This window comes from Lolium perenne, chromosome 3, assembly GCF_019359855.2.
Source record: "Lolium perenne isolate Kyuss_39 chromosome 3, Kyuss_2.0, whole genome shotgun sequence".
NCBI classification, from domain to species: domain Eukaryota; kingdom Viridiplantae; phylum Streptophyta; class Magnoliopsida; order Poales; family Poaceae; genus Lolium; species Lolium perenne.
In genome coordinates this window covers 48,703,585-48,716,777 of record NC_067246.2, presented here as the reverse complement: position 1 = coordinate 48,716,777, position 13,193 = coordinate 48,703,585, and the positions used below count along the sequence as shown (strand labels likewise).

The 13,193-nt window shown below is 48.5% G+C and overlaps 2 protein-coding genes across 2 annotated transcripts; both read right to left on the bottom strand.

The window, feature by feature from the left end:
• Positions 1 to 599: 599 nt before the first annotated feature.
• On the bottom strand, positions 600 to 1,727 carry LOC127339275 (F-box/kelch-repeat protein At2g43270-like). The gene has a single exon (XM_051365146.1). The coding sequence runs from the start codon at positions 1,725 to 1,727 to the stop codon at positions 600 to 602; it is 1,128 nt and encodes a 375-aa protein (XP_051221106.1).
• A 3,837-nt stretch (positions 1,728 to 5,564) lies between these two features.
• On the bottom strand, positions 5,565 to 6,695 carry LOC127339276 (F-box/kelch-repeat protein At2g43270-like). Its single transcript, XM_051365147.1, has one exon. It carries the CDS (start codon positions 6,693 to 6,695, stop codon positions 5,565 to 5,567), a length of 1,131 nt encoding a protein of 376 aa, XP_051221107.1.
• Between the last annotated feature and the right edge of the window lie 6,498 nt (positions 6,696 to 13,193).

Genomic DNA, 13,193 nt, shown 5'->3' with positions numbered 1-13,193 from the left:
TCTTGAAGGTGCCATCGCCGTTCCATAGCCTAATTTTCCATGGAAGAAACCCTTTTTTCTAACTAAATGCTCACGTGTGGAGCATTCGTACTTAAGCCATCTTTTATTTTTTACGAGTCACTGCCCAAGCAAAAAAGTAGACCTAGAACACATTCCGGTACACAATTACAATGGGATTTCAATTTGGACAAAAGTATACTGAAGATATCTCGCTGCCAATACATATTCTGGCAGTTGGCTTTTTTTTTTGCGAAAGGAGGAGATGTATTAAACCAGCGGTCTTACATAAAGACCTAGAAAAACAAAGAAATTACAGAGAAGCCCTTCTTCTAGATCTCGACGAGGACGAAGAACTGGGGCCGTCTGTGGCGCGCCGCTGCCGCTGCTCCGTTTCATGCCTTCGATAGGAGCCAGCCCCATGGCAGACGGCAAGTCGCCGATCGCCGGATCCTACCCGCTGGATCGCCGCCGTCGTCGCGTTGGTCTTCATCGCCATCTCAACCTTGTTATTCGATCTCCGGATCCACCGCCACTTTGGATCCGGTCGGGGCACACCGAGCGCAGATCCACCGATCCGCCAGCTCGAGGAAGTTGGCTTTTCAACTAGACAAGAGACCTAGTGATGGAGTGTAGCGGATTACAAAGTCAAGGTCGTGATGCATCAGGTCAATATCTATGCCAACAATGTCCTTGAGAACTTGTTGGACTAGCAAATACTGGCATCGATCGTACATATAGGTTATAAGCGTTGGATCTTTCGATAGAAAAAGGGGGCCGAAGGTGTAACACCGATTCCATCGCGGCAGGTTGATGTCTACGTCGTTACACATCCAAATCTCAATCGAATCATACTTGGGCCCCGCATGAGCCACACACAGCTCCCCACGCAGCTCAGCCATGTGGGACGTTGTGTATTTTAGCCCTCGGCAGCAAGGAGGCGGCGGCGTGACACTGAACGACTCGTCCTCCAGCCTAAAGCGGAGAAACCCTGGTGCGGATTCTCCTTCATCGAGTTTTTCCTCGTCGATGATCCAAAAGAGCGAGCCTTTAAAGAAGGTTGCGGTTCTGCCAACATCAGCAGGATACGGCGGTTTCACCGCCGTCTCATGCCAATGCCGGTCCACCCCGATGGTGAACACCTCCAGCCCAAAGTTATAGCGATGAGCGTCCGTGGGGAGTAGGTCCAAGGAGCCGAAGAAGAAGCGGACGACGGTGTAGGTATCGCTGCGAGGGTCGTGACCAATGCCAAACACCTGGTGGGTGTAAAACACGTCGAAGCAGAACTTTGGCGCTACGCTGTTGGAGCTCTCGGGCAGCGTGAGAACGTGCCGCGTGGCTGGGTTGACCACGCGGACCACGGTCTCTGTGGGCATTAGCAGCAGCCCATCGCAGTGCGCGAAGCTGTGCGACTCGCATTCAAGGGGCAACTCCATGGTATCCGTGATGGCTGCGCTCTCCTCCGGCACGTACAGGCCGACGGTGGTGACCTTGTTCCTGCGGTCTTCTTTTGTACTGCTCCAGGCGAGCAAGCATGGCTTCTGAAGACGGAGGTGGGCGCCGCGGAACTCTGCGTCGTCGGAGATCATGTCGCGCCAGCCCTTGCAGATGCCCCTGAACCGCAGCAGCGTTTTGACGGGCAGACGGACCATGATCTCCCGCACGAGCTCCGGAGGCAGGTACGCCGCCATCTTGCTTCTCTCCCGTTGCGGCGGTTGATCGTTGTCCATGGCCTGAATAGATCTGCCGTAATTATTTTTTGCCTCGATCTGTATTTGATCCGTACGCAGGCCTCAATCTTAGTTGTACGTGGCACGTCACATGTATTTCCAGTTTTTATTGGCTCTCAACGTTGAAGTATCCTTCATACACTACAACTTACAAGTCCGAGTCAAATAGGTACAACTTCCATGGTTGCTTACATGGGCCTGCGCCTCCAGCGTTGTCGGGCGTCGGGGTTGGAGCTCGGGCTTGCCACACGGCTTGCAGTCCTACACCTTTCTTGGGACAACACTCTTCATAGCCTTCTTCAGTGATGTCGATATCCTAGTTAGTCGTGCACAAGATTATTTTCTCGTTATCAAAAAAATACCTGCGGCCACCGTTATCACCGGTTATCGAAAGTACTAGCCAAAATACAGTCCAAAATGCTTTAAAGAAATTTCAAGATTCATTCAAAATTTCTTAAAAAATACTTAAACATTGAACAAAAAACAAATACCGGCAGAAACGGACGGTATTTCAGTATACCGGTAGGCACCCGGAAAAAAAAGGTTTCCAGCGAGATCTTGAAAATACCGGCCAAGGAACATTGCGTAATCACAAAACTCTAGAAGATACGACTGACCAAGGCCAAAAGATGGAAAAGGTCGGTTCCGCTAGGAGTTGAATCTGAATTCAAATAATGTAACCATGTAGGCATGTAGTGGTCTTCTTGCACACCAAATCTAGTCACCCTCATATATGTGTGAGAGGTGGCCGGGTGAGTCAAGCAAATCAAATCGATCAGTCGAATCAATACAACCTACGTTTACGCTACACCTTTTTCCATGCTATTATTCTTTGATGACTTCACATAGTTTCTTTGATATTTAAAATTGGCTAGAGGTGAGCGCCGATCTAGAGCTTAGCCCATTGCCATTAAAAGCTTTGATGGGGTTCCTCACTTTCGAGTGGGGTCAACTGACAACTGTTGACGTACATGTCGTGCTTGGCGTCTTGGGTAAACAGATGACATGTGAACACACTTTTTGCCTACTTCGTTGAGGACATAAATCTTGGATCGGACTATCATGATGGTCATAATATCCGGAAATCTAGAAAAATTGATAGAGACATCATCAAGCCTAGCCTCGATGAACTATCCAATGAGTGACACTAAACTCTTAAGGCGATCAATAAACAACGGCAAGAGGAGTTTGAGGCGTTGTAAAAGAAGCAATAGATGAAGATTCGGAGACTTATCTGGCATGCTTAAAAAAGGATCGTCAAGGTGCCATCACACCGATTCATAGCCTAAATTTGCATGGGAGAATTTTTTGATTCGCGAAACTTTCTTATGACAAGGTCATGTGTGGCTTTCAGTCTCGTCTCCAAGCATGCATTCCTAATTTCAGGTTCTCTGCTCCTAGATTTGAGCTTATTGTGTTCCTGAAATCTATACTCCGTTCTTTTCCATCATTCAAGACGCCATAATCAAGGATCTAAAGAAAAATATTCAAAATCGAAAGATCAATCTGCCTTCTCCACTTCATTCAAAATAATAAAATTATGTGGGTTAATTCTAACTTTGTCAATCAGTTGTCCGCCATCGTCATAACAACCACAGCTTTATATGCTATGAGAGGAACATTCATATTAGTTAAATTAAAGATAGTTATGATGGATAATGTGTTGTTTAAACTAACACTTGGAGGTGCACCAGTGAGATGTAACACGGAATAAGGACTAGCATATATACTAGCCCATACGTGACAGTGAAGCATCATCCTCTTGCTATCAAATAGTTCCTCGTCGAGAGCTTTCATAAGCTAGCTATGTCCTTCCAACACCAATCAAGCTTAAAAATATGAAAGAGCTTATCGGTTGGCCCCATTTTTTAAAACATAAGGCCACATATGGCCCAACTTTATATATAAAGCCAACAACACCCAACATCACATAGTTTTACAACGGATTCGAAACCCACCATCACACCTCAACTAAGGTAGTTCACACGGACCCAATACATCCGAAAGTTCAGGATCGCTAGTCCACAAACACATTGATAGAGGCCAACCCTGGAACACGACAGGGTTTACTTCCTTGGCCTTGTTCTTGCACTGTTGACGAGGATATCTTCTGGTGGAGCTTCGCGACAAGCGTCAAGGAAGCCCCCAGCTGATGGCAAGGAGAACCTGTGCCTGCCACGTGAGGGAGCTTATCGTGGAATGCTCTGATGCCATACAAGGCATACCACAATGTATTGCCTTTGGGAAAACGACCTCGACGGCCTAGTTACAGTCTCGCTCCCTCGGTCGCCTCCTCCCGGGCAACAGGGGAGCCCAACCCCTAGCCCCCGCCGCCGCCACCTTAGCCCCCCGCCCCGCCCCCTCGTTGTCTCCCGAGGCTGCCGGCGGCTAAGCCGTCCGCCGCCGATGAAGGGGGCGGCGAGGCCCTATGCCTCTCGGGATCTCGCGCGCTCGTCTCGGAGGGAAGACACCGTGCCGGGCCCCGGAGGCCGTCGCTATCGCCCGCCCCTCCTGCGCCCCTCGCCGGCCTCGCTGCAGCCTCCTGCTCGCCAGCCGACAGCCCGGCCATGGCGCAGTCTGGCTGGGGAGGGACCTGAGGCCCGGGGTCTGCCGTGGTCGGGCCCGATCTGGGCTTCGGCGGGCCTATGTCCAAGGCGGCGTCGATTGGTGGCCTGGGCTCCCGGCGGCTCAGCGGTCGGCGGCCGGATCTGCTGCCTCTGGGGCAGTCTGGCCAGGTTGCGCTTCTCGGGCGAATGGTGGGTGTTTGGTGGACGGCGACAAGGTCCCATGCTCGGCTGGCTACGCCTACTGCTAGGGCCTGCGTTGCGCATGCCGACAGCATCGACACTCCAGGCGAAAGTCTCGCACCAATTGGTGCCGATGTCGGTGGTGCCCCTGGGTACCATATTTCCCTGTTGAGGGCTTCATCGGGGAGCTTGGTCTCCTGCTGTCGCGAGTTGTTGCGTTCTCCGGGTGAAAACCTCTGCTCCTCGGAGCGGGCGGCGGCGACACACTGTGCCGTTACCTTCTTGAAGGCGCCGCTTTTGGAATCTGTGCTCCTCGTGGTGTGGTAGATGCGTGGCAGTTGTGCATGGTTGCCTTGTCGTCGAGGATGGTGGATGCCGGGGCGGCGGCCCCGGCCAGTTGACGTGCGCCGAGGCGGCGGCCTCGAATGGTCTTGCAGTGATGACTCCATGGGGTGTCGTCATGGTCTTGCAAGGCTTGGGTGGCGTGTTGGTGCTACGTGGGTAGCGAGCTCGTCGGCCCGGCCTACACGACGGGGCGGTCGGTGTGGCTGGCATGTCGGGGCGGGGGCCCCGGATCTTTTGGCGCGGCGTTCGTGGTCTATGTGTGGTCGCCTTGGTAGTTTGGGCTACAAGACGTCCATGTCATGCGGCGTTGCGGCTCGGCTCGCCTCCGAGCAGGGGACGCCGGAGCAGCGGCTCCGGGTTTGGTGGTGTGTGTTTGGTCGTCGGCGATCTGGTATCGTGTGGGCGATGAGGCTCCGGTGTTTGTGCGGTTTTTAGGCCAGTTTTCCTTATAAACTCGGCCGCTCTGTATGGTTTTTGGGCTCGGTTTCCCTTATTAAGGGAGCCAAATCTTCCTCTATCAATATATCGTGCAGCTCACCTGCCGAATTCTCAAAAAAAAAAGGAAGCGATGACCTTTTGTCTAACAAAATGCTCGAGCTGATTGTGGATCATTGGTACTAATTAGGCCATCTTTTATTCTTACGAGTCATTGTCCAAGTAAAAAGTACAATCGTATTTTATTTTGGACAAAAGTATACCGAAGATATCTCGGTGCCAATACATATTCTGGCAGTTGGCTTTTCAACTAGTCAAGACCTAGGGATGGAGTGTAGCGGATTACCCATCCATATTGGTTACGCCCAGCATAAGTATAAGCATTAAGGGCAAAGTGATTATCTATACCAACAATGTCCTTGAGAACTTGTTGGACTAGCAAATACTGGCATCGATAGTACATAATGGCTTCAAAAAATGGATGTGTTAATAGACAAACGGTGTCGAAGGTGTAACGCCGATTCCATCGTGGCTGGTTGGGGTTGGTGTCTACGTCGTTGCACATCCAAATCTCAATTGACTCGTACTTGGGCCCTGCATGAGCCACGCTCAGCTCCCCGCGCAGCTCAGCCATGTGGGACGTTGTGTACCTGAGCCCACGGCAGCATGGAGGTGGTGGCGTGACACTGAACGATTCGTCGTCCAGCCTAAAGCGGAGAAACCCTGGTGCGGATTCTCCCGCCGAGTTCGGAATCTCTCGAGTGAGTTTTTCCTCGTCGATGGTCCAAAAGAGTGAGCCTTTGAAGAAGGTTGCGGTTCGCCCAATGTGGGCAGGGTACGGCGGTTTTACCGCCGTCTCATGCCAACGCCGGTCCACCCCGATTGTGAACACCTCCACCCCATAGTTGTAGCGGTAATCGTCCGTAGGGAGTAGGTCCAAAGAGGTGAAGAAGAAGCGGGCGACCTTGTAGGTATCGCTACGAGGGTCGTGGCCAATGCCAAACACCTGGTGGGTGTGGAACGCATGGAAGCGGAACTCCGGCGCTACACCGTTGGGGCTCCAAGGCAGCGTCAGAACGCGCCGTGTGGCTGGGTTGAGCACGCGGACCACCGTTTCCGTGGGCATCAGCACCAGCCCGTCGCAGTGCGCGAAACGGTGTGGCTGTTCTTGGACAGGCAACTCCATGGTGTATTCCGCGCCGTCCTCCGGCACATATAAGCTGACGTCGACGGTAGTGACCATGTTGTTGCGGCCATCTTCTGTACCGCTCCAGGTGAGCAAGCATGGTGTCTGGGCACGGAGGTTGGAGCGGCGGAACTCTGCGTCGGTGGAGATCCTGTCGCGCCAGGCCTTGCTGATGCACCTGAACCGCAGCAGCGACTTGACGGGCAGCCGGACCATGATCTCCCACACAAGCTCCGGAGGCAGGTACGGCGCCATCTTGCTCTTCTCGGTTGCCGCGGCTGTCCCTTCGCCATGACCTCATAGACCTGACGTCTTTTATTGGGCTGTCCTATGGTTTTTGTATCCGATCCGTACCCCAGGTCTTCAACTTTATTTGTAACGTGACATACGTCGTTTCCGGTTTTTATTTGCTAGCAACGCCGTATCCCTTACGTACTAGTACAACTTACAAGTTCCAGCCAAACACGTACAACAGGCATGTGCTTTGCTGCAGATCTTGTTTCTTTGTGTAAAAAAGGTTTTTCACTCTTACAAATAGCACTCTGAAATTTCTCTCTCCGGTCACAAATATGTTGTCTCCAACTTTAATCTTTTCTAACAACCAATATATTGTCTCTAACATTAAGATTGCAAATTTGAACATAGAGCATAAAAGCATTTTCTGAATAATATGATTTTGCTAGGATTCATAAACATACGCAGAGGTACTAGTGGTCAAAGTCGAAGTCAAAAAAGCCATGCCCTACCATGAGAGTAGGTGACGGCCATGGATAAGTATCTCTTCTTCCCTCTCTGCCATCGGTGGCATGGTAAAGTTATATGCCAAAAGAGCCCTAGAGCATGATACACTTCTCTAGTTCACCGTTTTCCCCACGTACAGCTTGAGTTGAACGATGATCTGCTCCTGATTCCGCGCCAGGCGCCAGGCCCGCCGCCTGATCTGCTCCCGATTCCGCGGCGCCGGCCCTCTGCTCCCGATTCCGCGCCCCGCGCCGGATCTTCACGCGTCGGATCTCCACGCGCCGGCTGTCTTCTCCGCCCGACGCCCTCCGCCCGAGCTGCTCTCCTCCACGCGCCCGCTCAGCTCTGCCGAGTTCGTAGGCCCGTGGTTGCTGCCCGTAGGGACTCGGCCGAGTGCCCGCCGACCGCCGCCTTCGCCAGCAAAGCCGCGCCACTGCTCCTACGGTGCCTGTTGCACCGCCACCTGTTGCCCTTGCCCCTGATGCTACTCGGACGGATAAGGATGCAGCCAAGAATGCTGATGACACTGCTCTGGCTGATTATGACCGGAAGGTCCAGGACCACTCTACTCCGTTGCGACTTACCGGCTGGATCTGACCGAGTACACTCAGTGGATAGATGAGGATGCTCGTGCTGCTGCTGTTCTTACCTCCAGTGTTTTGCCTCAGTATGCGTCTGATTTTATGGGTCTTCCCACTGCTGCTGCTCAGTGGGCTTTTCTTCGTCAGCGCTATCAGCCGTCTGGGGATGCTCTCTACCTATCTGTGGTCCGTCAGGAGCATGCCCTTCAGCAGGGTGATTCTACTATTGATGAGTTCTACACTCAGAGTGCTGCTATTTGGCGTCAGCTTGATTCTCTCCGTACAGCTGTGTGTGCCACATGTCCCTGTTGTCTGACTGTGCGCGCGGATCTGGAGTTTCAGCGCGTTTTTGAGTTCTTGTCGCGGCTCCGTAAGGAGTTTGAGCCGCGCCGGGCCCAGCTGCTTGCCCGTGGTCGTGTTCCGCTCTCTGAGGTTCTTGCTGAGCTTCGTGCTGAGGAGACTCGTCTTCGTGGTGCTGGTCTTCTTGAGGTTCCCTCTGTTCTTGCTGCTCGTGGCCCTCCTGTGCCGTCTGCTCGTGGACCTCCTATGCCGCCGGCTTCGTTGCGGCCTCTGGCACAGCCGATACTTCCTACTCCTCCATTCCAGGGTCAGCGTCAGCCCCAGCAGCCTCGTGGTTCGACATCACCTCCTTGCACCTACTGTGGCAGGACTGGCCACACTATCTCTACTTGCTGGCAGAGGGATCCCAGCTTACGCCCGCCGCAGCATACTCGTCGTCAGGCTAGTTCTTCAGGATCTTCTGCTGTTGCACTATCTGATCAGGACATTATCCGTGGTCTTCGTGGTCTGCTCGCTGGTACAGGCTCTTCCTCGACGGGTACTGCTGGTTCTCGTGCACAGCTCTTCTGCACCGCGCGACCACCACCTTCCACACGATCGAGTACGTCATCCCCGTGGTATCTGGATTCTGGAGCTTCTTTTCATATGACCTCTGCGTCTTCTATTCTTTCTGCTCTTCGCTCTCTTGTTTCTCATGTTCGTGTTATCACGGCTGATGGTACCTCTCTCCCTGTTTCCAGTCGAGGCACCCTTTCTACTACCTCTTTCTCTGTTACTGATGTTTCTCATGTTCCTAGTCTTAAGATGAACCTGTTTTCCGCTAGTCAGCTTACTGATTGTGGTTGTCGCGTCATTCTTGACGCTGATTCTTGTGCTGTTCAGGACCGCCGTACACAGGCCCTGGTTGGAGCTGGCTGATACGTCTCCGACGTATCGATAATTTCTTATGTTCCATGCCACATTATTGATGATATCTACATGTTTTATGCATACTTTATGTCATTATTATGCGTTTTCCGGAACTAACCTATTGACGAGATGCCGAAGGGCCAGTTGTTGTTTTCTGCTGTTTTTGGTTTCAGAAATCCTAGTAAGGAAATATTCTCGGAATCGGACGAAATCAACGCCCAGGGTCCTATTTTTCCACGAAGCTTCCAGAAGTTCGAAGGGGAAACGAAGTGGGGCCACGAGGTGAGGACACAGTAGGGCGGCGCGGCCCAAGCCCTGGCCGCGCCGACCTAGTGTGTGGCCCCACCAGGACTCCACCGACCTTGCCCTTCCTCCTACTTAAAGTCTCCGTCGCGAAAACCCTACCACGTTCGACGAAACCAGAGAAAACCTTCCAGAGCCGCCGCCATCGCGAAGCCAAGATCTGGGGGACAGGAGTCTCTGTTCCGGCACACCACCGGGACGGGGAAGTGCCCCCGGAAGGCTTCTCCATCAACACCACCGCCATCTTCATCAACGCTGCTGTCTCCCATGAGGAGGGAGTAGTTCTCCATCGAGGCTCGGGGCTGTACTGGTAGCTATGTGGTTCATGTCTCTCCTATGTACTTCAATACAATAATCTCATGAGCTGCCTTACATGATTGAGATTCATATGATGATGCTTGTAATCTAGATGTCATTATGCTAGTCAAGTGGATTTTACTTATGTGATCTCCGGAGACTCCTTGTCCCACGTGTGTAAAGGTGACAGTGTGTGCACCGTGTGGGTCTCTTAGGCTATATTTCACAGAATACTTATTCGCTGTTATGAATGGCATAGTGAAGTGCTTATTTATATCTCTTTATGATTGCAATGTGTTTTGTATCACAATATATCTGCGTGCTACTCTAGTGATGTTATTAAAGTAGTTTATTCCTCCTGCACGGTGTAATGGTGACAGTGTGTGCATCGTGTAGTACTTGGCGTAGGCTATGATTGTGATCTCTTGTAGATTATGAAGTTAACTATTGCTATGATGGTATTGATGTGATCTATTCCTCCTTTCGTAGTGTGAAGGTGATAGTGTGCATGCTATGTTAGTACTTGGTTTGGTTATGTTGATCTGTTATGCACTCTAAGGTTATTTAAATATGAACATTGAATATTGTGGAGCTTGTTAACTCCGGCATTGAGGGTTCGTGTAATCCTACACAGTTAGTGGTGTTCATCATCCAACAAGAGGGTGTAGAGTCTAGCATCTATCTATTTATTCTGTTATGTGATCAATGTTGAGAGTGTCCACTAGTGAAAGTATGATCCCTAGGCCTTGTTCCTAAATACTGCTATCACTGCTTGTTTACTATTTTACTGCATCTTTACTTCCTGCAATATTACTACCATCAACTGCACGCCAGCAAGCACTTTTCTGGCGCCGTTACTACTGCTCATATTCATTCATACCACTTGTATTTCACTATCTCTTCGCCAAACTAGTGCACCTATTAGGTGTGTTGGGGACACAAGAGACTTCTTGCTTTGTGGTTGCAGGGTTGCATGAGAGGGATATCTTTGACCTCTTCCTCCCTGAGTTCGATAAACCTTGGGTGATCCACTTAAGGGAAAACTTGCTGCTGTTCTACAAACCTCTGCTCTTGGAGGCCCAACACTGTCTACAAGAATAGAAGCACCCGTAGACATCAAGCTATTTTCTGGCGCCGTTGCCGGGGAGGAAAGGTAAAAGGCACTCATACTTCGGTCCCAGGTAAAGTACTTTTCTGTTGCCGTTGTGTGTGCGCTCGAAGCTATTTCCTTTAGATCCTGCAATTGCATCTTTTTGTTTCTTGTTTACACTAGTTAGGTATAATGGACAACAATGAGCTTCTTATTCTATTTCCTGATTTAAGACATGGATGGTTTGATGCGAAAATTAAAAAACCTATGGAACATATTAGTATGAACGCTTTGAACACCATTGTTGCTAATGATATGGAAAATTCTAAGCTTGGGGAAGCTGGCTTTGATGAGCATGATATTTTTAGTCCCCCAAGCATTGAGGAGAAAATTTACTTTGATGATACTTTGCCTCCTATTTATGATGAATATAATGATATTGGTCTTTTAGTACCGCCTGTTATGGAGGATAAATTTGATTATGATTACAATATGCCTCCTATATTTGATGATGAGAATAATAATGATAGCTACTTTGTTGAATTTGCTCCCACTACAACTAATAAAATTGATTATGCTTATGTGGAGAGTAATGATACTTTTATGCATGTGAATAAGAATGCTTTATGTGATACTTATATTGTTGAGTTTGTTCATGATGCCTCTGAAAATTATTATGAGAGAGGAAAATATGGTTGTAGAAATTTTCATGTTACTAAAACACCTCTCTATATGCTGAAATTTTTGAAGTTACACTGGTTTTATCTTCCTATGCTTGTTACTTTGCTCTTCATGAACTTGTTTATTTACAAAACTCCTATGCATAGGAAGCATGTTAGACTTAAATTTATTTTGAATTTGCCTCTTGATGGTCTCTTTTGCTTCAACTACTATTTCTTGCGAGTGCATCATTAAAACTGCTGAGCCCATCTTAATGACTATAAAGAAAAAACTTCTTGGGAGATAACCCATGTGTTTATTTTGTTACAGTACTTTTATTTTATATTTGTGTCTTGGAAGTTGTTACTACTGTAGCAACCTCTCCTTATCTTAGTTTTGTTGCATTGTTGTGCCAAGTAAAGTCTTTGATAGTAAGGTTCATACTAGATTTGGATTACTGCACAGAAATAGATTTCTTGCTGTCACGAATCTGAGCCTAATTCTCTGTAGGTAACTCAGAAAATTATGCCAATTTACGTGAGTGATCCTCAGATATGTACACAACTTTCATTCAATTTGGGCATTTTCATCTGAGCAAGGCTGGTGCCACTTTAAAATTCGTCTTTACGGACTGTTCTGTTTTGACAGATTCTGCCTTTTATTTCGCATTGTCTCTTTTGCTGTGTTGGATGGATTTCTTTGTTCCATTAACTTTCAGTAGCTTTGTGCAATGTCCAGAAGTGTTAAGAATGATTGTGTCACCTCTGAACATGTGAATTTTTGATTATGCACTAACCCTCTAATGAGTTTGTTTCGAGTTTGGTGTGGAGGAAGTTTTCAAGGGTCAAGAGAGGAGGATGATATACTATGATCAAGAAGAGTGAAAAGTCTAAGCTTGGGGATACCCCGGTGGTTCATCCCTGCATATTTCAAGAAGACTCAAGCGTCTAAGCTTGGGGATGCCCAAGGCATCCCCTTCTTCATCAACAACTTATCAGGTTCCTTCTCTTGAAACTATATTTTTATTCGGTCACATCTTATGTACTTTACTTGGAGCGTCTGTGTGCTTTTGTTTGTGTTTTTGTTTGAATAAATGCTTGTGTGGGAGAGAGACACGCTCCGCTGGTTCGTATGAACACATGTGTTCTTAGCTTTTAATGTTCATGGCGAAGGTTGAAACTGCTTCGTTTATTGTTATATGGTTGGAAACAGAAAATGCTGCATGTGGTAATTGGTATAATGTCTTGAATAATTTGATACTTGGCAATTGTTGTGCTCATGTTTAAGCTCTTGCATCATGTACATTGTACCCATTAATGAAGAACTACATAGAGCTTGTTAAAATTTGGTTTGCATGATTGTTCTCTAGAGTCTAGATATTTTCTGGTTAAGGTGTTTGAACAACAAGGAAGACGATGTAAAGTCTTATAATGTTTACAATATGTTTTTTATGTGAGTTTTGCTGCACCGGTTCATCCTTGTGTTTGTTTCAAATAACTTTGCTAGTCTAAACCTTGTATCGAGAGGGAATACTTCTCATGCATCCAAAATCCTTGAGCCAACCACTATGCCATTTGTGTCCACCATACCTACATACTACATGGTATTTCTCCGCCATTCCAAAGTAAATTGCTTGAGTGCTACCTTTAAATTTCCATCATTCGCCTTTGCAATATATAGCTCATGGGACAAAATAGCCTTAAAAACTATTGTGGTATTGAATATGTACTTATGCACTTTATCTCTTATTAAGTTGCTTGTTGTGCGATAACCATGCTCCTGGGGACGCCATCAACTCTTTGTTGAATATCATGTGAGTTGCTATGCATGTTCGTCTTGTCTGAAGTAAGGGAGATTTACCACTCATTAAAT

Bases quoted from the DNA above. Each gene is read 5' to 3' on its own strand.
- LOC127339275 (XM_051365146.1), bottom strand. From the start codon at position 1,727: ATGGACAACGATCAACCGCCGCAACGGGAGAGAAGCAAGATGGCGGCG.
- LOC127339276 (XM_051365147.1), bottom strand. From the start codon at position 6,695: ATGGCGCCGTACCTGCCTCCGGAGCTTGTGTGGGAGATCATGGTCCGG.